We start from the raw sequence: 26,461 nt of genomic DNA, 5'->3' as shown, positions 1-26,461 counted from the left end.
AGTGCCTCTATAAAAATTAAAAAAAATAAAGTGATGAGCAAAGAATTTGTTTGTACTGATGTAATATAAATGTGCGACTGAAAACAAAGCTTGATTTTAACTGTTACTCAGCTAAAGTCAGTTACATTTTCCTAGTACTGACAAATTATATTTTTTTGTTATTTTAATTAACACAATCCTTTACATTATTCACAAGATTATAATGAGGCTTAAATTCAGGCAAAACAGCATATCAGTGTATCCAAATCAGATTACTTCAGAACAAACTGGACTAAAAATAAATTAGCTTCTGTGTCTAGTTCAAGCTCCTTGCCCTTTTCAATAAACACTGTAACATTTAAAACCTAAAAAAAAAAAAAAAAATTAAAAAAAAAAGGTTAGGCACCACTGTAGCATTTTTTCCATTTTCTAGTGAGGAAAATGACTTCTAAGTAGCAAAATGGTGAGGTCAGTGCAGGTAAGAGCTATTTCTTTCCCATCTGCCCTCTAAAAATAAAATAAAAGTTACCCAGCGAATCAGACACTCTCTTCCACTTGCTCTGCAAATTACATGGTGAAGGGGGGCTGTTTCTGCTACTGCTGTGCTCTTCACTGGGAGCTGGACTCATGACCAGTGATCTGTTTTCCAAGCCAGTGACTCTTAATCAGTTACAGAAACTCTAGTAGATGTAGTTTCCGTTTTCTCCCGTCTACACTAGTTAGGCATCTGATGCAAATTGTCTTGCTTTTTATTAAGAACATCTGCAAGCGCTCTCCATTTTGGTTTGTCTCAGCACACACTGCAATGCCTGCCTTAGGACTAGGACAAAAGTCAGATTCTGGCCTCAAGTCTGCGGAGTCTCCACTGTGGCTTCAGGATGAGGGGCCAGATTCTGCTTTTGGTTAAAAAGACGTAAGTTTAGAACAGTTTAGAAAAAAATAAATGTCACTGATAGTTTGCAGTAGTGGAACTGAGAATAGCATTTGGCTGTAACGCTTTCAAACTGACTCTTTCCTTCCTCTCAGTGTTTCAGTAAGTGGATTCAGCATCCAATTACATTGTGGCTATGAGGATGGTAACTGAAACCAGTCATGGAAAAGGACTGTCATTTTTGGTTGTTTGGGGTTTGGTGGGGTTTTTTTGTTCGTTTTTTGTTTTGTTTTCAGGAGTAAGAAAATCCTGAGCATGATATACGTATGGTGAATCATAGACATTAGAGATGGAAAACTCCCTTTGGGTCATATCCAGCCAATCTCTCAGAGGATAATTCAGGGCATTTTTATGTCCTCTTGTATAGTAGGCTTTCTTTTAAAATCTGTGTCTGTGAAGTTCCTGCCTTTTTGTTCAGATAGCCATTTTTTAGGATCGTAGTGTGTATAACTGTGGTCTTACCTTTTTTCTCAGGTCTTTTTTTTTTTTTCTTTCTCTCATGCTTTAAAACATGAGAAAGTGCAAATACAGATTTACAAATACAGGCACTTGTGAATGTGGAGATTTTAATATCTACTACACAGCTTGTGCTTTGGATATACTAATATTAAATCTGACTGTTCATTTACTTAGTTTCCTCTGATTATCATTTTTACTTGTAATCTAACCTGCCCCCTAAACAATTAATCCCCATCCGCTAGACATTTGCAAGCTGATGTAACAGTTCCTCCCTTTTTCATCAGTACATCCTGTCCAAAGCTTATTTTTATTGCTCTCTTCTAGACTTCTTCCAACTTACCAACACATTTAGGAAGGATATGCAAGATTCCAGGCTAGATGCAGTAAATCTGCATGGAGAAAGATTTCTGTACCATTTTATCTCCCTTATCTAATATATGGAATACTTGTATATAATTCACAATTTCCTTGCCATGTCTTCTGAGCTGAAAATATCATGAGGGCATGAGGATGGAATTAATCCTTTTGCCAAACTTCAGCAGTAGCAAAGCAAAACAAAATGATCAGTCGGGTTTTCTCCAGAGATTGCCTGAAGAATCCATCTGTTGCTGATCCATTAATCTCTTTCAGTGGATCATGCTGGATGTGTTATCTCTGCTGATTAGAAAAATGTGGGCTTCATGTAATTTGTCTGGAATTGTTAATGTCTAATCATCACTCTTAGTCCTAATGTATCACCAGACTCCGTATATTTTTGTAATGCAATTACTTGTTGCAAATTGTTTCACAGTGACAGATGGATTCATTCAATCTATTTCATATGCAAACATTTAGTTTTGTAATGAGATTCTGTATTTTATTGCAAAAAAACCTAAAAGCCAATTCTGTTACTTTTTGGTAAGCAAGTTACACATCTTTGGATTTCTTTTCTTTGTGCTAAGCCCAGATTTAAGCTATATTGATTCCATCTCATCTTACACATTTAACTAAGAAGCCTAACTTCAGATTTTAGGTTTCCTGGGATTTCTTTAGATCTCTTAAAGCAATAGGAACATTTTCAAAAGCTGGTCAGTCCACATACAATTGGTGCCAGCTTTCCTGTTTGCTGGGCTGCAGCACGCAGCAGTTCAGCAGTAGTGTCTTTTCTGCATCGGGGACAAGACCTCAGAGAAAGGGGTGAGGCACAGAAGTGGGCAAGGCCAAATACAGAAGTCATTAGTGAAAAAGTCCCTGCATTTGGGTCGGAGTCTTTGGCCTAAATGTCATGTTAAGATTGCAGGTGAAAAAACTTTGAGTGATAAAATGCTCTTTAAAACTAATTGTGACATTAAAAGTAGAAACAGATGCTCATCATATTTATACCAGCTCACTTAAGAGACTAACAGCAAAACCAGGGAAAACTAATCTGCATTCTCATCTGAAAAATTTAAAATACACTACTACTAATGGTAATAATTATCATTATTATGATTAATAATGTTAACAATAATAATATCTAGCATTTGTGTGTCATTTCCTATGGATAGATTTGTGCTTTGCAAAAGAGGCAAGTATAATTTCCATTTTACAGGGCAGGGGTAACACAGAAACAAATGTCAAAGTGCTTATCCCAGTAAGTTATCCACTAAGCTAGTGGCTGAATTGGGAGGAGAGTACAGGTCTTCTGAATCTCTCATTCTAAAGCTAGTATGGTATTGGCTGATGGAACTGGCTATCCTTCTGAAATGCTTTTTGAAACCACTTCAGTAATGTGCTACTGTACATGAAGTGTTGGAAGTATTCAACGTTACTTGCCTCTTTTGAACCTTGACTCTGATTCCTCTTTGTCTTCAACTGATTCCTGCTTTTAACCTGTCCTGCTATAGTAGTTAAACCTCCTGTCAGCTGACCTTCCAAACTCACCCTACTCTGACTCTTGACAATGTCCAAGCCTGCTTGAGCTGTCAGCATTTCAAAAGACTGATGCTTTTTAGTTTTTGCATTTCTGAAAATGATGAGAGAATGTGGCATTGACAAAGATGTTATGCTCATTTTTGCTGTTTCTTTTCAAAAGGAGAGAGAAACATAAATAAACAATTTTTTTCATTAAAATTCCACAGATGGGAAATATTATCTTTGGTCCTTTTGATGAAACCAGCACACCCTGTGCTATAACAAGACCTACTTGAATTATTAAATTCAGCACACATGCTCTGTCTTCTGGCACCTCACCTGTTTATTTGTCCTGTGGAACGTCCTTCCTATAACCTTCTTTGCTGGGAAATATGTCTGCTAAACAGGCGCCTTTCTCAGTCAGATGGACTGGATTCAAGCCAGGTCATTGGTGGGGCTGTGGAGGGGACGAGTTAGAAAGAGGTTTAACCATCTTGTTTAAGAAACCAACAACAAAAATATACATGTGCAAAACAGAAACTGATGGTTGGTTTTAATTTTTCACTTATTTTTCAGTAATGGGTATACGGTAGATATTGTGCCCTGTAGACGCGTTCGGCAAGGGGCCCTGCTATTTCTGTAAGACATTTGTGAGCGCCAATGTGGGCAAAACCATGTGATACGTATGAGTTTGACTGAAACAAAGCTGACAAAGCATTGGCCATTTAAAAAGTCTGTTCTTCATTCCTCATTTTTACATCTTCCTTTCTAGCCTGGAACTGAAATTTTCCTTAATGGAGTCCTGTTGTCCTCCTACTTATCCATGGACAGTTATTTTCCCAGAGGCCAGTCACTGTTGCTGGGATATTGGCATTGATTTCTTGTCAATGTCCTTCCAAATAAAATAAAATAAAATCACAGAGTATTTATTTAAGACAGTAAGAATAACAAACCCCACATGTTTAAAAGAGTTCTGAATGTTTTGCATACAGACAAAACAGAAAATGATAAGTCAAATACTTTCCACATGTCTCTCTAGACTATAAATAGCTGCATTTGGATCTGGATTTATCTCATCTACCTTTGGGTCCTTTATAGTCTGAAATTGCTTCAGGTAAGAGGCTAGCCAACTCCTTTTATAGCTGGTGAACAGGCGCATCTAAATTTCTGACAATACCCATTTCTTCCTTGTTCAATTTTACAGATAGCCAAAGCCTAGGGGCCAACTGAGGTTAGAGGGCTTAGAAATAAATGCTGAAGAATTAAGTGGACTGAATCTTAACCTATCTTTGTCATTGCAATGAAGTAACTTACTGAAGTGAATTATAAACTCCTTCATGTGTATTAAAGGAATGGCAAAATACTGAAGCCTGAGTGAGGGTCTGAATCTCCCTCAGCATTTATTCACTTGATGGGACATACCAGAAAAGCAGCAGAATGGGACAAGGATAAAGAAAAGTTCCTGAGGCTACCTGGCACCCTGACATCTATTTCCGTTGCCACAACTGTTATGTTCTTTTGTGTTGTGGCAGAAAAAGAGAACTTTAGTCAAAAGCCAGTGCTTTCCAGGAGTCTTTGTCCTGGGATTGAACACATCACTTTCTATTCTTCTTCATTAATGTTGTCCTTTCTCCCCCCCAAATTCTTTATCAGAAAGATTTCCTCTTCTACAACGAAAAGGATTCAAAGCTGCAGAGAAATTATGTAGGGCTTGCACATAGCAGTACTGGGTTTTACTACAATTTATAAATATCTAACTAAAAACTCTTCAATTTCTGTCTAACCTGGCATACTCATGAAGTTATGCATACTCTGAACGTCAGATCTTGTGAACATTAGTTTTGTTTTTCTTAATCTGATAGAAAGCAAGTACATATCAATGGCAATAACATTCTCCTCACAATGTCCTTTCACTATATGCAAATGTAATAGCAGTGTGGCTGACCTGGTGTTCTAACACTGCTGGTCGAGTAAGTGAACTGAGTCAGTGGTGTTCTTGATCACCCAAGACCTTTTGCAAGGGTATCTGTTTTTACAGAATTGACACTTTGGTCTTAACACTGTTGGAACATCGTTTAATATTAATTCAGTAAAGGTCATTGCAATTTTGAGGAAAAAATGTTGACAGAAGAAATATGCTGTGGACTGTAACCATGAAAGCTTTGTCTAATTATCCTTTTGTCTATCAATTCTATTGCATTCAGTACAGCTAGCAATTACACAATTTGACAGAATGCAGACCTTTGTGGAATTGTGTGTGGGTTTCAGTACTGCACTGTATGATTACTTTGGAATATAAGCATCTATAACTATTGTATTCAGGCAAACAAATATAAAGCAAGAAATGACTGAATATTATCTCAATTTTTTTAAAAAAAAGTCCCACAAGCAAAGAAGTGAAATTATATTCAGTGATAACAAAACTAGAGAAAAATACCATCACATTAGCCATATCCAGTGACCCTCCTTGGTTTTGATATCATCTTCTCTTCTTCTTTGAATCATAGCCACTGTGTAGGAGTGATAACCTCATGCTTGTTTCTGTTCAAGGTAAATTGTGTAATGGAGTCACAGAAACACATAATCTAGGTTATATTTCTTGTTTGTTTCTTTTGTTGTACACATGGCAAAAGATAGCCCGGTTCAATAAGCAAATAAAAACTGAATGGCGAAGTATCATACACTCATTCCAGCAGATATACTGGAATAATTCTCCAGTAATAAGTGTTTGTCTGTAGATAATTTCACCATTGTGTGAATACACATTAAAGTCAGATGTGGAAAAAGACCGTTCATAGTGTTGAAAATGAGCCCTTTAAAGGTGCTTGCTTTTGAGAAGTTGACATTTTCCAAAGATGAAAATTGTGTTCCTGAAAGTTATGAGCGTTCTTGCAGGATTTGTAAGGGAGAGGATTAGGGTTAGTGAAGTCTCCATAGGAACTGAAAACATACAGCATGAAAAGGCACCTAATTCATTCCTCCCCTCCCAACTTTTTTTTTTTTTTTTTTTTTTGGCTATACAGGATTCATGAGCATCTTTGAAAACAAATATTTTGAATAGTAATGCGTTGCTACTCTTCAATGCATTATGATACTGCAAGCAGGAAAAAAAAATATTATGTTTTGCAAAGTAGAAATACAGCCATTGAGCCCTTAATAAAAATAATAATATTTAGTAACATAGATTGAAGTCACATATTCCTGATTAGCCTTTGGAAGTCAGAGCCAGCATTACAGTCATAGAGCTGCATACAACAGCTGGAAAGAAAAGCCCCATTCTCTGGCAAGCACTTGCTGGATGACACACACTCTGACTGAGTTTAAGGGGTTTCCTAAAGATTCTGTACACTGAGTATTCATGCGTGTTCTTCCCTGTCCTGCTTCAAGGCCCTGTTATATTCCAGGCCAGGAATATCATTCCCTATAATATTCCAGCCTGGCCATGCAATTGAAGAAGCACTCACCACTCACCAGATGGACCAGTTAAATGAGGGCATACTTTTAGTCCACTCAATAAATAATGCTTGAAGAGGCAGGCAAAGGAATCCTCACAATAAGAATTGTCCTTACTTTGTCAGTAGCATGGTTTCGTATAATAAGTTGTAGAAAAAAATCTAGACATGTTTTGGGGAATGACATGGAAGAGGACAGTTCCTTATATGAAGCCTAGACAAAGTAACATGTTTGGGGAGAGGAAGAAATTTTCACCTTATGGATAAAACCTATTTCATGCTGCTTGACCTTAAAACTGGAGTGTAGGAGTAACGTGAGGTATCTGGAGAGCCAGAAGTCCCTGGAAGGTTGATGGTAGTGGGACAGAGTGGCCAGTTTTGGGGAGAAGTAAACCTGCAGTCCTGCAGTGACCGGCCAACAGCTGGAACACAACTAGATGTTAAAGGCAGCAGCTAATCCTCAACTACTGTAACTGATGTAACTGAAATGAAGACTTCTCCCTTCATAGGGGAGATGAGGATTTGACCTGCAATGTTTTTGAGTTCTCCTTATTGTCTTAAAGTTCATGACCTTGTCTTCTTGTGCAAGCATTGTACTTGAAAACTATACATATTTGGAAAATGTTCCTATGGACCTTACTCATCTGAAGGGTTTGTCCTGAGTTCAATAGGACTGTTCATGTGAGTAAGAGCTGGGGTGAATGTGCGCTTTGAAGCAGTTCTGTATCTCTCTAATCTTGTTTTGTCAAATGTTGTTTGATGAAACTTAGAAGTTACTTCAGCAGACGTATGTAGGAAGACATATTTTTAGGAGAAGACTGGTTGTTCCTTTTAGGCTTTGATCTATCTGCATATTAAAATATGCATGTTTGTGAGAATGAATCTTTTCATCCATATCCCTCTAATTTGCCATCTTTTGTTACATCTGTGTATTTCCCTTCTTGATAAGTCCTGTTATGAGTATTTTTGTAAGCCTGTAAAAAAATGTCTTTACTTTTAAGCCAAGAGTTTACATAAAAAACAAAAGCTGTTGTATAAAAGGCTGTTTTAAATAGATATTAGCAAAGTAATGAGTCAGGGAACAGTTACTTAATTAGCTGGAGACTTGTTATCTAACATAAGAAGACATTCCTATTGGGAAAGAAAATTGATTTTGTGCTCATATAAAACTTCAGATATAAATTCTAAATCTCAATAATAAAAAAACCACACACACTCCTTATCACTTAGGATGCTGTTTAGATTTTTAATTACAACAGCATATATGTTGGCTTCTGCCTCTTAGCAGTATATTCGATGACGTTTGCACCTGTGTGCTCAAGGTGAAGAACTGTAGAAGCTGTATCTGCAAATCTGTATCTAGAAAACATATAAGAATTATTCTTTTTAAAGTCTTCCAGTTTCCACTATCACCCACTGCTTATGCTGAAGCATAATTTAAATCCCATAGTGGTAAAGTTAAAGGTAGCAACAAGCAGACATGGTTTCTGTAGATTGTATCAGTTACCATATTACTGTGCAAACCTCTTCAAAACTACCTTAGCCTCTAAACTAGCAATGTGTCTTTGATCCATGTGTCTGTATTAAACAGATAGAAACTGATTCTGTATTTCTATGCAAATATATTTGCAGACTTGTGTGCCATTCCTTGTTTTGCATAGCCATAGTATACCAGCTACGCAACATCTGTTTAGCAAAGGATACATAAAATCAGGGGTAAAATAAAGATGGTTATACACAGTGTCCTGCACAGTAGTGATTCTGTCTACTGTAATAGTAATAAGCAGAGCTGTCGTCAGAAGCATTCCACTCAAAGCAAAAGTTTTATGTTATTTTTTAGTTTGTCTGAGCAAATTATTGATGATACAAACCCCAACAATACAATGAGGGGAAAACCAGCATTATTTGGAACTTAGAATACAGCTTTCAATGACAGGACTATAGCTAATAATACATATTTGTTGTAGCTGAATATTAAAATCCTAGCTAGAAAAAATAAGGTTTCTTTGCTACATTAAGCAATCTAATCACCATTTTTACTCTTATTTACTACTGAAGGGGCTAATATCATTAACTGATACTGCAGCTTTACAGCAGCAGCATGCGATAGGGGTATGGTGTCTGTCTCAGAACACATTAGTGTGAGGTGACAAAAATACTGTAAGATACTCACTGACTTCATGAGATGCAGGAAATTTCCATGACTCATTTTATGGCAGCATATATTAAGTTTGAAAAACATGGATAACAACCCCCCAAGCATTAAAGCATAAAGATATATATATCTGCCTTAAAACATGAATTCCATGAGAAATAATAAATATGAGCCTAAATATATATAAAACTAGCCTCAATCCTTTGCTGGACTTGAACCTTAAAGACTATGGAGTGACACATCAGAAAAAAATGTTTAAACTGATAAGTGGATACATGTATGGATAAAAGCAGTTACTCACAAATCCAAAGAATTGCTGCAGTATACCTCATTTTAAATAGCTGGTAGATTTAAGGATAATATTTTCAATTCATTATTTTCAGTTGAACAGAATAGAGCAGACTATTTCAGTTGCAAGGGATCTACAAAAATCATCTAGTCCAAGTGCCAGATCCATTCAGTGCTCACCAAAAGATAAAGCATGTTGTTAAAGGCATTTTCCAAATGCTTTTTAAATGCTAACAGTCTTGGGGCATTGACCACCTCTGCAGAAAGCCTGTTCCAGTGTTTGACAACCCTGTCAATAAAGAAATGCTTCCTGATGTCCAGTCTAAACCTCCCCTGGTGCAGCTTTGAAGTATTCCCATGCATCCTATGGCTCTCCTCGGGAAGCTGTAGAGAGTAATGAGGTTGCCCCTCAGCCTCCTTTTCTCCAAATGAGACAAGCCCAACATCCTTCTCATAGAATGTTCCCCCATTGTTCCCAGATTAAAGCTCTTGAGTATTCCAGTTTAAAGCATCTTACCTATGAAAATACTTTATATTCAATTTCATACAGAATACTTATGGTATTTAGAAGTAAGTATTCTTTCAAACTTTCAAAAGGAAGGCAAAGGCTTAGAAAAGACAACTGTTACAGAAATCATTGGGTTTTTTCAGATGAGAATATTTCATCTTTAAGAATAATGAATTGAAAGAAGTGCTTCTGTTATTGCTTCCTTCTAGTAGCTGAAAATATTTTACATACCTGGACTGTGAAGCTAGAAGAAGGAGCTAAACTGTATTTAATTTTTAATCCAGGAGAAGATTTTAGGCTCAGTTTAGCTGCCCACACAAGGTTGTTTTCATGTCATCTGAGATCCTATGAAATCTCTTGCCTGGCTTCCAGGTACTGTTGCATAAAAGCACGGTCTCCCATTGATCTCGTGTAGTGTTCCTGACCTAAACTCACTTTAGTTTTATAGCTCTTGCAAAGCTCAGGTTTTCTTTTGGTTCTGATCATCTGGGATATGATCTTTTTGATATAAAGATACTACAGCTGGATTTCATTACCTGTCTATAACTCAAGGCCAGATACGTGTTTTATATATTCCATGATTTACCAGAGCTATCCTGGTCTGCTTCACCAGAAGTACATAATAAGCCTTTATTAATATTTTCAGACTATAATAAATAGGTAATCTTCAACATCTCATGTTTTCCACAGAGAATTGTTTCTCCCCCTGCGCCCGGTGATGTTCTAATTTTTTATATCTTTCTTTTAGGTTGGTTGTTACTTGAAGACCCCTAAGTACCCAATTTGGTTGGTATGCAGTGAAAGCCACTTCAGTGTGCTTTTCTGTTTGGAAAAGGATTTACTAGGTGACTGGAAAACAGAGCAGAGATTTGATCTATATTATTACGATGGCTTGGCCAACCAGGAAGAAGAAATACGTTTAACAGTTGGTATGTACAACTCAGTAACTCTGTGTTTCATCTCTGGTGGTGATATCATCACATCAGAAAGAATCATCCAAAAATACGGACAATGATGGTTTCAGGCATTAAAGATTATTAGTATGTCTATTCCCTAGTTTCTGTGATTAGTTTTGGTGATTAATTGGAAATTAGATTTCGCAGGGGAATTTTGAGGATAAGCTCTTGAAAGGGTTAAGCGTGAGCATGTGCTACTTTATACAGACTAGTAAATCAGTGACACTGATTTCCAAGGAACAGATTATGATCTGGCCTATTCATGCTCCCAGGACTATAAACCATATTTAACTACTCCCATTCTCCATCACATCTTCTCACATCATTTCTACAGGCAGAAGGTGCAAGTCTCCTGTTCCTCAACCCTACATACCTGGACTAAAATGAGCAGAGAGGGTGAGGAAGCATGAAATCCTTGTCTCCAAACCCAGCTACTTCAGAAAACAGCAGTGATCTGCTAACAAAATCTAGTCTCGTAACTGCTTGTAAGCATACCTGGAAACACAAGCATGCAAAAGATCTTGCCAAATTATGCAGCTGTTTTTACAGCAGTTATCTATTTCTCCAACTGGAAGGCATTCAGATGAGAAGTTTTCTGATGCTTAGAAAGCTCCTACTTATTGCTATATTAAGATATTCTTGACCGCTAAATTCCTATTTGCTAATAATATTCTAATCTTTTGTTATCTTTCCTTCAATATGTTTATACAATCTAATCAAATTCCTTCTCAGTCTTAAGAAGCCACTCTATTGTCGTCCAGTCTTTAAAAATCAGCTGTCTGTATTCCTTGTTTGCATCTATATTCTGGCTCTTGGACAGGATGAGTTATACATGAGTGTTGTATGTTCTAATTGAGCCCATGTGGCAAAGCTGTTTGTATGGTGGGAGTGCTGGGTGCTTTGGCATCTCACAAGATTTGGTAATGAATTCAGTAGTCTTTCTGCCTGTTATTTATCCTCTTGTTTTAATTAAAATCCCTGTTATTCTATTGTAGTGATCACATTATATACTATCTCAAAAAAATGTCTAACCTTTACAGGACTATAGTTGCCAACTGGTTCCCACATGGGCTGTCCCAGCTAAAAGATTCTTTGTAAGTGAAACCGTTGATATAGTTCAGCATAGGAGAGACTGAGACACATTTTTTCCTGTTATGTTGTGTCTTGTAACATACAGTCCAAAACAAATGTCTTTCTCTGTCTTTTCATCATTAATAAATCAGGAACATTTGCAAAATCTATAGCTACCAAGCACTCAGATCCCTGGATGAGAAAGTGCTCAGAGTATGTATGAATTTTTCACTTTACTGCTCAACCTGTCACGGAATATCTGCATAATTCTCCTCAAAGCCTAAACAATGATAGGTAGATATCTTCTTCTTGTAGCTATAGCCTCTTCCAGCAGTGTGTCCTAGTAAATCTTTTGTTATCTGTGAAATACTGCAAAACGATGTAAATTGCAAATAATTTCATCATTCCAGGGAAATGCTGTCCCAGTTCTGGCTGTACAGTAGTAATCTTTTGTTAGGTCTGGAGAAAGACTGAAATAACATCCAAAAGGAAACATTGATCATACATCTAAACCTTGCATGCAGTACCAGATGGAAATATCAGAATGCTAAGTGTTACTGGTATTTCCATCGTGGAAATATCAACAAGCTATGATGGTTAGGCGTGTTACCTTGAGATATGACGTAAAGTCCTGGGTGCTGCACAGCCATATCTCACTGGTGCTGCATAGCAAAATTGTTTGCTTTTGACTAGCAGGAAAGTGAATTCCTTGAAATAGGAATCTTGTTTATAATTAGGAAAATCACAATCAGAGTCACATTTCAGGAAATCTTGATATTACAGTGGGAAAGAAAGGTGAAAAAAGCCAGAAAGTAAGAGTAGAATTACATTTTGGGGGTAATAACAATTGCTACTTTATATTGAGAATTTGCCCTGCTTCTCAAGCTCATAACCATTTGCCAAAATGTACACAAGAAATATGGAGTTCCTTCCTAAAAGCAGGCAATTCCTGCTGGTGAATTCAACATACTATCCTACACAGATAAAGTCTCTTTAATCCTTTCCATTGGGGCAGAAATTTCTGACAGACAAAGCAAGCAAACCAGTGTATCTAAATTAATAACCCTCTGCATTTTGCTCATCTTTTTTTTGTCAGATTTTTAGGGACTGGGTGGAGATTCCATGGTTTTTGTTATATGTCACAGAGAGTACTTGCATGAAAGAGTGCATTGCACAGTTCATAGAGATACCACTCATCCTTTCTAATATGTGCTATGTTAACATTTACAATATGATGTCTCCAAGTGAACATTCGGGGAACTTTTGTACAATCTGTTTTAATAAATCCTTCTTATATCTCATTGGTGCATACTTTCAAGTCAGTACCCTGTTAAAGATGTTTTCAAAAAGCAGCTGAATAATTGCTAGGAAGAATGTAACTGAATTTCTCAGAATATTCTTCCAGAGTCATAGACACTATCCGCAGCCCCTTTGCAGATCCCACAGAAGGTAGCACTAGCAATGAAATTAGCAGAGGTTCAAACACTGGAGGCGGCTTCTAGGGAAGGCTGGTATGTTGATTACAGCTCTCTTCCAGAACAGTTTTATCGCAGTTAAGATGAGATTGTTCAATGTGCAAAAGTCTTCTGGAAAGGTGACTAATACACCATGGCTTCTGGTGACTAATACATCCTAAGGTTGCCATTTAAATTATGAGCAGTATTTCTTCTCTCAGTGATTGTTCAGATTCCACTCTTTTGAATCCGTGCTCATCATATCTCCTGAATAGCAAGTTTGTCTGTAACTGCTGGCACTCAGATTCTCACTACAATTAGCTTAGAATTTAAGTGGAGATACAAGAGATCGTATCCATATCCTTCTTGCTGTTGGTGACTCCAAGATGGAAGAGCATAACTTCAATATCGCTTATGCCAAATGAGTTGTATAAAACACTTTAATGCACTTTGTTAATGAATTAACTTGGCTAAATGTCCCTTGCCTGCCCATGAAAGATACACCTTAGTGATACTTTTTTTCCTATTCCTTTGTATGAAAAGCCTCCATTCAAACCTCTGGGTTGGAAGAATTCAAGTCTAAAAATGACAAAATTCAGCAAGTTGGCAATGAAGGGGAAAGGCAGCCATCCCATATGCTGTCCTGCTACCAGTAGTATGGTCAGGACAGTGGCTGTTGCTTCTCACTCTGTGAGAAGACCCAGAACATCAGTATCAAGAATACCTAGAGGGGTCCAAATACTCTTGGAAGCTTCTAACGAACCATTATAAACTCTTCAGTATTGGGATAAAAGAGGCCCTTTGAAACTTAAAAGATTCCTCTAGGTTCCTGAGGATCTAGGAGAAAACTGCCAGTACTTTATGTACTTTTAAATACTGTCTTTTTCCTACTGCTGCAGCCCTTACAGCCATTCAGTTTTCTTCATGTTTTTGTACTGACAAGATCAAGAAGCAAGGGAGAGCCAGGTTCTCTCTATGACATGAGAAAGCCAGATATAACTGAGATTAGGAGCTGTGAATGTAAGAGCAATTGCCTCCCATCCTGTCTACATCAGTCTCACTGAAGCAGACCCATATCCTACACCCTGTCTTGGCATCGTTTGTTGCTTGCAACCTACCCATTGGCTGGATGACAGACAGAAAAGAAGAAAAAGAAAAAACCCTAGTCTGCTGCAGTTTGAAATGTTTCACTCCAAAACAGGAAACAGCTGAGCAGACTGACATCCAAGCTGGTTGCAGGATGTTTTCTCCCTGGGAAGTTCAGCGACTACTTTCACTGTTGACAGATCCAGTGTCTGAGACACTGACCTCTCTGTTTTCCCTGGAACAGTGCAATTGCCTCTCCGTCCCAAAGGAATGCTCGCAGCCTGTGGTAGCTCTCTTATAGCCAACACAACATTGTCTTCTCCCATCTCCGTGTTACTTGCTCAACAGTCAAGGGACAATCTTCTTTTCCAGGGTGAAAGAAAACCCAGTTTGGACTGGATTTGGAGTTTCCTATTCAAGTGTAAGACTACTGCCATCCTTAGTAGTTGAGTAATGAAAATTGCTTTCTTAGTAATTACGACATCAATTGCAAAATAAAAACCTCATGACAGCCCTCCATAATATTCTTTCATCTAATCCATGTTTTTTCCTGAAACCATCTCTATATTAATAACCTAACCTCGGTCAGGGCGTGAGTCTGAACACTGTTCCACTATCATCCTTACTGTTAAGTAGTCAGTACAATCCTGGACAAATTTCTGGCCCAGAATAACTAACACTGGGCACAGTCTGGGGCTCATTCGCCACAGCATTTGCATTCAGACATGCCCTTTCAGCCTTTAGCCTGCCATCACACGACGAGGCAGCAGACTGATAGCTGAAAGAGTTCAAGAGATGACAAAGCAGTGAGTGCCACTGCCCACTCTAAGGTCAGCTATACAGTCCATGCTGTTTGCAAAGAGCCATGGCCGTGGGGTCTGCTCTGGGCATTCCTGGCCCTGTCTGGGGCCGCTCTGTTCAGATAGTGTAAACGAGGGCATGAAATGGCATTCAAATGCCAGCAGGGCTCACCTTCCAGGGTGTTTCAGTCCAAAGTAGATACGTGCCTATTGTGGGCTAAGAGGTTTATGGTATGAGTGGAAGTCCTTCGCTTCCATGGGTGGAGTTTCTAGAAGCTACTGCAGTATTCTATATGAATAGAAAAATGGTGCAGCCGCTAATAATGTCTAATATGTCTCTGCAGACACAACTCAGATGTGCGCTGAAGATAAAGAAAACGATCTTACTCCTCCGCTTGAGCACTGTATTAGGACAAAGTAAGTGAAACTACAGTTTTTCATACAGATATATTCAGTTTTTTGCATAAATAATACATGTAAGGCTGGAGTGCGGTAAAAAAATATTGCAGCAAGTAACCTTGCAAAATTACTGCTTAAAAATCAGAAAGAATCTGAATAGGCCAAGCTGTGATAATATGTAGTATACATTTAATTGTGTGTTACTGTAGTTAACGTCAAACTGGCTGAGATGTTCACTTCATTCTTAGAGGAAATCTTATTACATCACAAGAATTGACTGAGCCTAATTCAGTTTGAGATCACAACTTGATTTCAATAGATCTAAATTTAGATTCCCAAGGGTGATTGATTCCTCTTGTAGGGGTATAATGAGAAAAGGAGAAAATTTCTTCCAATTTCATCAGTCTTTTCTGAAAAATATAATTGCACTGGGTTACTTGGGTACCACTTTTGATGCGTGAAGCCCTGTGCTCAATGGTCTTAGCTTTCTCAAACTTTCCATGTGTCTATGGGCAGCACAGAGTTTCTCAAGATCACAAAACACTGTGTCTTGTGAAGTCATTCTTGACAGTTCTCAGGTCATATTCTCTGCTTAAATACAAGGCTAGTTCCTGTCATGTTAGGATTTTCATGGCCATTTTGAGGTCTATATGTTATTAAATGATGGACTTATAAGCAATTTATCCAAGTCATACTGAAGTTAACGAGAACATTTTCAGTTTAGTTAGACATGAAAGAAGCAAAATGAAGAAATTTAACTGGGTAGAAAAATCAGCTTTATATCAACTCCATCAGCATGACTTTGAAAGCTGCTATCTGGGTATCTTTGGAGCAAGAAGTAAAAGCCTCATTGTCAAAGACCGTAACATTTGTTAAATCAGCAAGCCAAGCAGCTTCATATTTCTCTTGTAATTTCCCTCCTCTCCTTGCCACAATTTATCCTGTAATAAAACAGAAAGAAAAAGAAAAAGAAAAAAAAAGACAATGGCTGCCAAACAGTGTGTTCATGTAGGGCTGCCATTATAAAGTTACAGAAAAGTAGAAGAGGCATCCTGTGACATGACAGCAGTGACATTAGTTGGGCTTCCCGCACATACAGATTGTATTGATTCCTTGGATCCAGTGACACATAAGCATGACTACAAACCAAAATAAATAATATATAGCCTCAGAAACCCACACGGTGGGGGTGAATAATGCATGCAATGACTTAAAGTTATCTTAGAACATCTTCCATTGCTGGCATTGTATCAAAGTTATACAGTTTTCACAGTGGTGATGTTTGTTTATTTTAAATTCCCTGCTTTAATCTACTGGAGAAGTAAATTACCAGAAAATTCCAGTGTCAATTTATTTTGTTTGTACCATTCTCAGGACTGTCTGATTTACCCTGATCAGTCTGGCTCCTTGTTTTCAGTGCTATCCATTTGCTTTGAGGGTATTTATTTTAGCATGGCCTTGCTGCTAAAGGTTTTTCATGTAATATTTTTCCTTTTTGTTCTAAGAACTTTTTCTTCCAATTATGAAGCAGCACATAAGGAAAAGTAAAAACAAACCAAACTAACCAATATTTTAACAAATTGGGAGATAAGAAAGAAATGTTTTCTATCATACAATTATGGAAAACACTCCTCAACTTAATTTTAAGTACAGCAAGCAAAGATCCATTACTTATTTTGACCAAGCATTCATGTTGAATCTTCTTATCAATGAACTTATTTTGATGATTTCTCATCAAAAAATGCAGGAAAATTTCTCAGGAAGTATCGATAATTTCCTAGTCTGAACAATCGAAACTGAGAAGACTCACTGTTGTTTCCAAATGTTTACTGGGGTTTTTCCTTCTCATTCACATGACCCAGTTCTGTTTTAATCCATGAAAAGCCTTAGCCATTGTTTACCCCAATACCTGAACACCATCATCCTGTAATGCATAGAGTTATATGCCTAACATCTGTCTGCTGTTTGTTCTCTTATCCCTCCCAAAGGGAAAACTGCATATTTAATAGACTGTTTCTGTATTTAGTTTTTTTCATTGTTATTATTATTATCAGGGAAGGGTTGTTTTCCTTCTGCAGGAGGAGGAGGCTCATGTTTTTAGTTCTTATTCTATAAAATGTTAGATAAGCAAGATCTGAGTTTAAAACAGGTAACATTTCAGATGGCTGGCATGGCTAGTCACCCACAGGTATCACTTTAACCTGCCGGCTCCCAGCACAAGAGTCAGTACAAGTACATGCGCTTTTATTGTGGCTTTCAGCCCTAGACATCTGTAGAAGCAGTGAGATTCTGACCAAGGGATGTCTGGAATGTACATCCCTGGGTTGTTTGGGAGATGCCATGCAGACATCTTATCCCATTCTTCTATGAATATTCTTCTACCTCAATCACGATCCTTGGCATCTCCCTGCACTGGCGGAAATAACATCTGTTAGCCCTGCCTGAGGGGAATAAACCTTTGATCTGATATTATAATCTGAATTCAGTGGTATATTTTCTTAACCCTCTAGCATCAGCTTTCCTCTGTGGTGGTGAGGCTGCATGATATATTAGTTTATCTGTTTGGCTTTGAAGTGACACATCCGGTGGAAATTTAGTGGATAAGAGGAGAGCATGGGCATTTCATCCCAAATTGTTGGTGTCCTCTAAAACAATACCAAATTATTAATACAAGAGAGAGTCTCTAAATGTTATTCCAGACTGATCATTCTTCAGTGCCTGAACCAGTTCCTCTTGGGTTCCCATTAACTCCAGGACCCTTGGGTAAGGTTGTAGTTGAACCAGATGGGTCAAATGTAGTTTTCATTTTGCTAATCTGATAAATTATAACTGAATCAGCAGTTATTTTTTGAAATATGAAATTGAAATATGAAAAAAAATTGAAATTTTTTGAAATAAATGAAAAATCAGCTTCCATTTGAATTACATTGTGGCAGGATAGTTTGAGGAAATGATCATGCTGCATTGCCTGGATGGTTTTCTTTTGGTCTGTAAATAAAAGACATGTTCAGCACCTGTGAGTGATGCTCCTCACTATTTGACACCTTTTCTTGTGAAGATTCAGTAGGTGAAAATAGTTATGAACTTTTTTTTAAAAAAAAAAACAAACTTTTTTTGCTCCATAGGAGCAAACATCCAAAGACTCCTTTTTGGTCTACAAATGGCTCAGCAGATATGGTTTGAAAATAAACAAAGACAGTAAGGCTTGTTATGAAAGTTACCCTGAGTCCTGCTTCAATATATCGTTTTCTGCTGAAGATCTTTAATTACCCTTATAAGATGGAAGGTGGTGCCTTGGAAAGGTTGTACACAAGATAAGGGATGATTTGATGCCATTACCTGAAAAATCCGATGGGGACAGAAAGTGTTGTTCTACTCCCCACTTACATTTGGTTCTTCTGGGGGTGGAAAACTGGCAGGGACAGTTCTCACCACAGGCAAATGCCAGACTAAGTCGAATATACCCAACTAGAACATATTCTGCTTTTAGCTTCAGATGTGGGGCATCACTGCTATGTATTCTTACCAAGTCCTGGGATGAGGACTTAGTCTGTCTGATTTTTTTTAATTTTTATTTTCTCAGCAAAATAAAAAAAAAAAAGGAAAGAAAAAATTCACAACAGCCCTCAGATGGTCACTTCCTTTGATACTTTGCAGTGAATACAGCATAAATTCAGCCTTTGGTTTAGTTTTACACTTAACTGATTTTAGTCAGGGAAGGGACTGAGCTGCCATACCCTTGCTGACACATTCTTTCCCCAGTGGCAGAAAGAATGTGGCAGTCTGGCAACTCACTGTTGTCTCCGCCCCCCCCCCCCCCCCCCCCCCCCCCCCCCCCCGCGAGTCTTACTACTGTTGCACATGTACTCTGAGACAGATTTTCAAAACAGATATAAATACTTAGATGCTGGGAATGCACCAGTTTAGTTCTCAGAAGATGTAGCCCATGAACTTGCGAACATGAGAAATGCCACAGACAAGGGTGCAATTCATGCAGCGAATGACTGGCTGTACAGTAAGTTGACTCAGTTCAGCACAGTGAGGTCACTGGAGAGCATCACCCTGCTTTCACCAAGTCTTTGTTCAGATCTTTGTCTTCTGCCATGATTTGAAGACACATCTGGCAACAAATGCAGGACTGATAGCTTCTTTGTATTCAGTGTTGGTCACATTCCTGGAGTAGCAGCCAGTACAGAGACAGGAACTAAAAATGTGGGGCTTGTGCACACGTGTGTGGAACATTGTTCGCGGTATATATCTTTAGTGTTTTTCTAAAGAAGGCATGAGGGCAGAAAAAAAGCAAAGCCTCAGCATAGGAAAAGCAAAACATTGCCATTAAAATGAGCCAATACCTCCAAGAAATCACAGTCAGCAGCAAAGATGGCTGCTAAATGAAATTATCTGGTCTCAGGGTCTGAGAGACACAGAGTTCCTAATCGGAAGCCTGCCTGTATAGGAGTGTGCAAATTGCCTAGTAACAGCTGAGACTGAGCATTCTGATTATATAGGGTTAATTCTTGTACCCATCTTGGGGATTCCCTACGGTCTCTGCAACACATAAGTACTTGTTCTGAATTAGCTGCTGCTGGGGACTCTCTCTTGCCTAGAAGAGAGTAGAGGAAGGGTAAGGAGGCTGACCTCCAAACGTGGCACCTAAAATTAGGGAGCACAAGTACCTCACTTCTGTTATTTCCCTTTGAGAAGATGTGATTAATTATCCCAAATGAGTCCGTCCTAATCTCTTTAAGGTTCATTGGATGGTTGAGGGGTGTTGGGTTGCCTCTCCAATGACCTGGTTAACTGATGGATGTGAAACGATTGCTTTCATTTCTAGGTGGCAAGGAGCTGTTATTGACTGGAATGGCACAGAACCGATCTTGTGACCGAGCTGACCTGCATTTTATTTGTAAAGACAAAAAGGAAATGACTGAATTAGCACATTCCTATTCCCACCAATACAGGAAATAGAACAAGAATTGTGAAGTTTACGATGAGGAAGAATGACATGGTTTACAGGCTGGAAGAGTTTCACCTCAATCACCTCGTGCTTCAGATATTTTGCTTATAATATAAACAACACTTACGTAAATTCCTTGTCACTGCCTTTAACATACAGCTTCTGAGAGCAGACTGATTTTCCACCACCAAATCAAGGTTACAGATGAAGCAGTGAAGTCGTCAATGTCCCCTTGAGGTCTCTTTCTGGATCCACTCTGTATCCTGCAATTGTTTGAAAGCATCTGATGAAAGATGGTGAACAGATGATTTCTGTCACCGTACATGCCTTCTCTGTACTGCCTAGTTCTTCCCCTACAAAACTCCAGTGCAAGTAAAAAATATCATCCAAGAAATACATATTCACTTCTTTACCTGATATTAGTAAGTCTTGTTTTGCACTAAACAGATTGGCAACCATATGGAATTTTCAGATAGCCTGACCTAGATGAAGTTCTTGCTGTGTCATAAAATTTACAGCAAGCATTGTGGTTTTGTGTTACCAGAATAATAACACTAGTATGTTCCTTATACTGGGTGCAATTGCTGTGTAACCGTGCCTCACACTGATGTTCATTTTCCTTTCTGGATGAGAGGTAGCTCTATCAGTATCTTTGCACTTATGCCATTGTAACTACTTACACACTAGGGTTTATTTACACCAAAATGATAGATCAGATCTGTGGTTTACTTCTTCATAATTTCAAGAAAGCAGAAAAGCTGTTAGGTTTAAAATTTAAATGATCCCTATCTGTGATAGATACTCATTTTCATGATGAAATAAAATATATGTACTGAAATAATGTACTGTGGAGATGTATCATGAAGTACTGAAACAGCAGTTTGTATTCTGAAATGAATTCTTTAACTGACATATTTTGGCAACACTTAACCAAAATTGGAACAAGTTACTGAAGATTCGAAAAAATGCCTTTGAAAAAAGGCAGATAAATGGTGTTTCTAGAAGTATTCCTCTCTCTTGAGAGTGAATATTTCATGAAAGTTTAATAAAGAACTTTTACTTGCTGATATTTATCTTAACACCTTCTTCCTAGTCAGTATGCAAAATCCTCTGAGTCCTGATAAACTAGTTGCTCTTTCTAAAATCAGTTCCCAAGAAAAAAATCAGTGTCCTGTGGTGTGTAGTGTGGAGATACCAAAGTGGCTATGCAAATATAGATCTCTGGGAATTAGCATTTGAGCTAGATTTGTAAACCAACCTGAATTTAAGCCATAATGGAGTACCAGAAAGGTTTATATAGTCTCTGATGAACATGTCTCCCCCTTTGCTTCCCACATCAAACTATCTATATGCAGTAAAGCACCTCAGAGTTTCAGTCATTTTAATTTTATTTAATTCAGTGTAATGTAATTTGTTTGGTTTACATCAGATAGGCAAACTTCTTTAAACTTTGTGAGATTCAGATCTCCCATTCAGCCTCTGAGGCACAGGCAGCATCAGATCTGAGCTCATTCCTGGCTCTACTACAGGAATGTTACACGGCTTTTGGCAAACCCTTGCACCTTTGTGTATCTAGGGATATGTTTGTACTGTCAGCTATAGGTGGACTCAGCACTGCCTTTAGGATACACTTATCATCCATACTTCAGGCACTCCAGTTTCCCAGGAAGAGCTTGCCTCAATGGGAGCTGCAGTGTTTCTGGGAGTGGGACATCCCAAACAGTCAAAGATCCCAGACCCCAGACTTTGTTCCTCTTGACATTTCTATGAACTATAGTTGACGCTTTGTTTCATGAAGCAGATACAGTTTGATTTTCCCACCTACCTCACAGGGCATCTGTTAACGTAAAATAAGATTTTTTACAGAATCATTTGGACAGAAAATAGTGTAGGGATGAAAAACGATGGAAGATTTTTGGAACCAAGTTTAACAAAAGATTCCTTTCTGGATTTTCCAGTCTAGTAAACCTACATCATTTACTCTAAAGCAGTGCTTTAAAGTATGACAGTTTGGAGATTGTAACTTCCACCCCCTGATAGAAGAGCAGCAGAGATAGGTGTTTATCTGGGGAAGGAGGGAGCTGCCTTGTGACAGGCCAGATTTCATCTGACTGAAGTATGGATGTTGACAGTGCAGATGTGCTCAGAGGAGCTGTTCTCTGTTCAGAGGAGGGGAGGTACCATGGTGTGATGTATCTTTAGGATGAGAAGAACTGTGCTCCAGATTGTGGGATGATGAGTACAAAGGGAGACCAAGAGGACTACCTCAAGTGGATTTCACCCATGGGGATGCCAGGATTTTTCAGGGTATAAGAGTACAGATTAGTGATCAGGGCTTGGAAATAGATTGTATTTTATGGTTTATCTTGGAAGTTAAATGAAGATGAGGAGAGGCCCTGAAGTCTGACCCTTTTTCTGAAGTTTTTTTTTGGCTGCAAGTAACTTTGAGGCTCCGTCATCACTGGTTATGGAGAATATTTTTGTTCAAACTTAATTTCTATGACAGCAGAACCTCAGTGAGACAGATTTTTCTCACCTGTTATCTGTCATTTTGTCCACCTATCTTTGTTGTGCAAAGTCCACCTGTCATCTGTTTAAGATGAACTAACTGTACATTCACCTGTGCTCTTGCTCACAACACCAGAAATAAAGCATTTGGACAACTTCACCAAGCCACCGCCTATATAGGGTATTTCCACCAAGCTGGAGCACTGAGAACCTCAGCATTGCTAAGCCCCTTCCACCATCCTTACTCCTGGAGCCTAAAAGCAGTACCTTCTTTCACCAGGGTTCAGTGCCAGTGTCCTTACTAGGTGAGAGAGGTGGCTTTTGAGATTTGCTAGGGCATCCTTCGGTAAGGAAGAAATGTTCCTGAAGAAACTAGAACATTAATTTAGATCTAGTTCTTCTCTAGAAAAATGCCAGAGCAATACCTCAATCCCTATCTGCATCAAGAAGAAGACTTGCATATTTTTATTCAATATAAAGTGCCAGAAGTTATTTCCCTTAAGACTTTACAGGGATTTTTGAGTCAATCAGACAAGGCAATGCAAAATGTTATACGGCAATGCAAAAACCTCTGCACAAATCTGTGTAGAATCATATCCTGTTCGAGCGGCATGCGTCTTTTTTTTTTTTTTTAAATTATGTTTTCCTCTTCATTGTTTCTTGTATTCTTTTTCATTGCTCAATGAATGTGACTTCCTGAAATGAACAAAACAGCAACCATTTGATAATTGAGCATTAAAAGACACTGGTGACATTGGCACTTAGTCTGCATGATGTCTTAATTTCATTCTCTTTTCTTCTGTGGCATTAAAAAATATACCTTCTGCTGATAACTGATCCCTTAGCTAACAACAGACATGGCATGTTGTGTACGTAGATGAATATGTAAGTAGAGGAACTATTTTGGTAAGGTGTCGTACGTATCACCTTTGTACAAAATGTATATTTAACTTTGTCTTGTACAGAATGTCCCATACCAATAAAACATTTAAAGCAATGGTAATAGTAAAAGCCCAGATTTCCTTCTCATTTTTTTAATAATTCATTTGCTAATGGGGTTTAATCTGGGAGACTAGATTATAAATGTTTCATGGGCCTCATCAAGTCATTGGAATAATAATGAGAATTTAGGCCGCCTCTTCTGTGAGAGGAACCATAGCACAGTCGGAGTGGGATAAAGTTGCCCACGCTGACCTCAGTGGTGTTGCACCTAGGCAGCTGCAGATGCTTAAACCAACGAGTCTGAAGCTAGTTTAAAGCATGAGGTACTCTCTGACTCCATGTACACACGTCCGCCATGCTCTGTTTGAAACCCACCCAAATGGCAGTAAAAACTGCAAAGATCTCTGTTACTTGTCCTTGTTTAGTCTGATGAGAGTCGCATCACCCTGATCAAAACCAGAGCAGAAGCAGTCACGGTGCGGTTTTGTTGGGAGTCTGGGTGGGATGGGTGTGTGCCTACACTGAGTAGGTTTTTGGGGCATCCACGGGTCTACCGTAAGGCAGAAAAAGCAGCATTATAGCAGCAAACACTTCTGAAAAAGTTATCATTGTGGGTAAAATTCAGACTTAATCTGACAAACCTGCTGGTGGTTTTTTTTCCTATGTAACTGCCCTCACGCTGGTCAAATCTGGGAAAACTGAGATATGACTGACTATCGTGAATGAATCTCTGCTGTCGCTATGTGCTTTGTTCCCAGATAAAGCAAAAATGCCAGCTTAAATCTGTTGTTTTCAAGCCTTCACTTTTCTGAGGCAGATTTACTTCTGGTTTTATCCCAAACGTATCTAATGGGCTAATGTGAAATGACAGGAAATGGTCACTTCAGCAATCAGAGGAAAGCTGAAGAGCTTGGAAAAATGACACAGCCACCAGCCAAGTTCTGCAGGAGTGAAAAGTGGCTTAGGGGCTCGAAAGATCGCGTTGCTGAAACAGGACCTGATCTTCTGGTGGTGGTTGGGAGCTCCATTAAATGGGGAGGACCTCACATCACTGTGGTGTTTTTGAAAATGCAGGTACCAATTTTTTGAAGGTGTAAAATAGTTCTTTAAAGTGCCTACACAATTTAGGGTATGATTATAAAAACGTAATATGATAGAAAATACGGGTTTACATCATTTCAGTAACTATCATTTTCCTGTCCCGGGATAAGTTTGCTATGGAAACTGCCCTGAATTATTTCCCACTGACCATACCTGCTACGTGGGCAGTTATTGTTGAGGAGATGCTAAAAAGTTAACCCACACCAAAGTTTGTCCTGTAATAACTTGCCTCTTCAGTTCATATTTGTAGAAACATAAAACTGAAGAATCAAGCACCAAAGCCTTTATGACCGATGTGCATTATTTTATTTTTCTTTCATCAGTAAGTTCCTGTAGGAAACATAGAAGTTTCTTCATGGAAAGGAAATGATTGCTCCTGGATGTCCATACGATCCACAGCCGTCTGCTGCACAACCTAAGGAAAATTCTTCCCATTAAGAACACTTTATATACTAGCATTCTTCATTTATTTGTTTTCATTGGCTAAAAGATAATAAATCCAACTTTAGCTCTGAAATAAGGAAGCAGTTTCTCCTTAGCAGCTTTGTTTATAAAACTAGAGAAGGAAAAAGGGCATTTTCAATCAGGTATTTTATTTGTCATTTTAACCAGGGTGGGGAGGAATTGTTGTTACAGTGGAAAGCAATCTATTTTTGTGATGCCCCTCATTAGCAATAGTTGCTGACTGTATCAATTTGGAAATGAGCTCAGATTTTTAAAAGAACCCCCCCCTCAAGTATGCAAAATGACTTTTTTTTTCAAAGACAAATATTTATCAGTAGTCTAAGATTTCATGTTTCATCTGCTGTTGTGTGTTTGGTTTTTTTCTTTTGCTTGAAGGAATTATGCTAAACTGTAACAGATGACACTTCATGGAAGTTATGTTCAAAGGCACAACTCTTAGCTATTCATAAGAAAGATAGCATTGAGACGTTTGCAAGACCCTCAACCTAGAGCCTTATTTCTTTGATCTCTGGCTCTTGGCTTCAAGGTGAGTTTCACTGAGTGTGTGGTTTCCATGGAGCTGTACACATTATAGGCTATTCACAGCATGCTTTTCATAGCACATCTGTGGTTTGCGCAGATTAAAATGTCTTACAGGAACTCATGTATCTGGGTGCTTCAATTTTCAAGGGCCATTTGAGAAACCTGAGACCATTTATGAAAAAAATCAAATATAATGAGTTGGCTGTAGACAGTTAGAGATGAGGTGGTCCTGTGCAAAGACTAGATTCAGATGCTTGGGGATAATAAATCTGAAAGCAGCAGTGTGACATGAATACAGCTCTGAAGCTGAACTTATGAACCCTCATTCTTTTATGGAGACTAATTGCCTGAGATGCAACAAGGCTAATGGGTTCAGATGCAACACATTTCATTTTTGCAGCTGGTGCATGTGTTGCTTACTGAGAGATGTTTGTAACACAATCTGTTTACTTGATGTACCAATGCCTATGAAGGCACTGGACAGTAGTGAGCATCCACAATCTCAGACTAAAGGTCTTTCACATGTCTAATAAGTGGTCATCCAAAATCAAAACCT

General features: G+C 38.3%; 1 protein-coding gene across 1 annotated transcript in view; it reads left to right on the top strand.

Annotated features, from left to right (window-relative positions):
- MINDY4 (MINDY lysine 48 deubiquitinase 4) overlaps window positions 1–23,873 on the top strand; it is an 82,534-nt gene extending 58,661 nt beyond the window's left edge. The window contains exons 16-18 of the mRNA XM_005442309.3: window positions 10,393–10,573; window positions 15,356–15,428; window positions 20,245–23,873. Of these exons, the coding sequence (XP_005442366.2) occupies window positions 10,393–10,573; window positions 15,356–15,428; window positions 20,245–20,293 (303 nt within the window). The 3' untranslated portion in view covers window positions 20,294–23,873. The remainder of the gene's footprint in view (window positions 1–10,392; window positions 10,574–15,355; window positions 15,429–20,244) is intronic.
- Window positions 23,874–26,461: the final 2,588 nt, after the last annotated feature.

The sequence above is a fragment of the Falco cherrug genome, chromosome 4 (assembly GCF_023634085.1).
Source record: "Falco cherrug isolate bFalChe1 chromosome 4, bFalChe1.pri, whole genome shotgun sequence".
In the NCBI taxonomy this organism is placed as follows: Eukaryota; Metazoa; Chordata; class Aves; order Falconiformes; family Falconidae; genus Falco; species Falco cherrug.
Note: the sequence above shows the minus strand (reverse complement) of the source record. Positions and strands in the feature narration are given on the sequence as shown.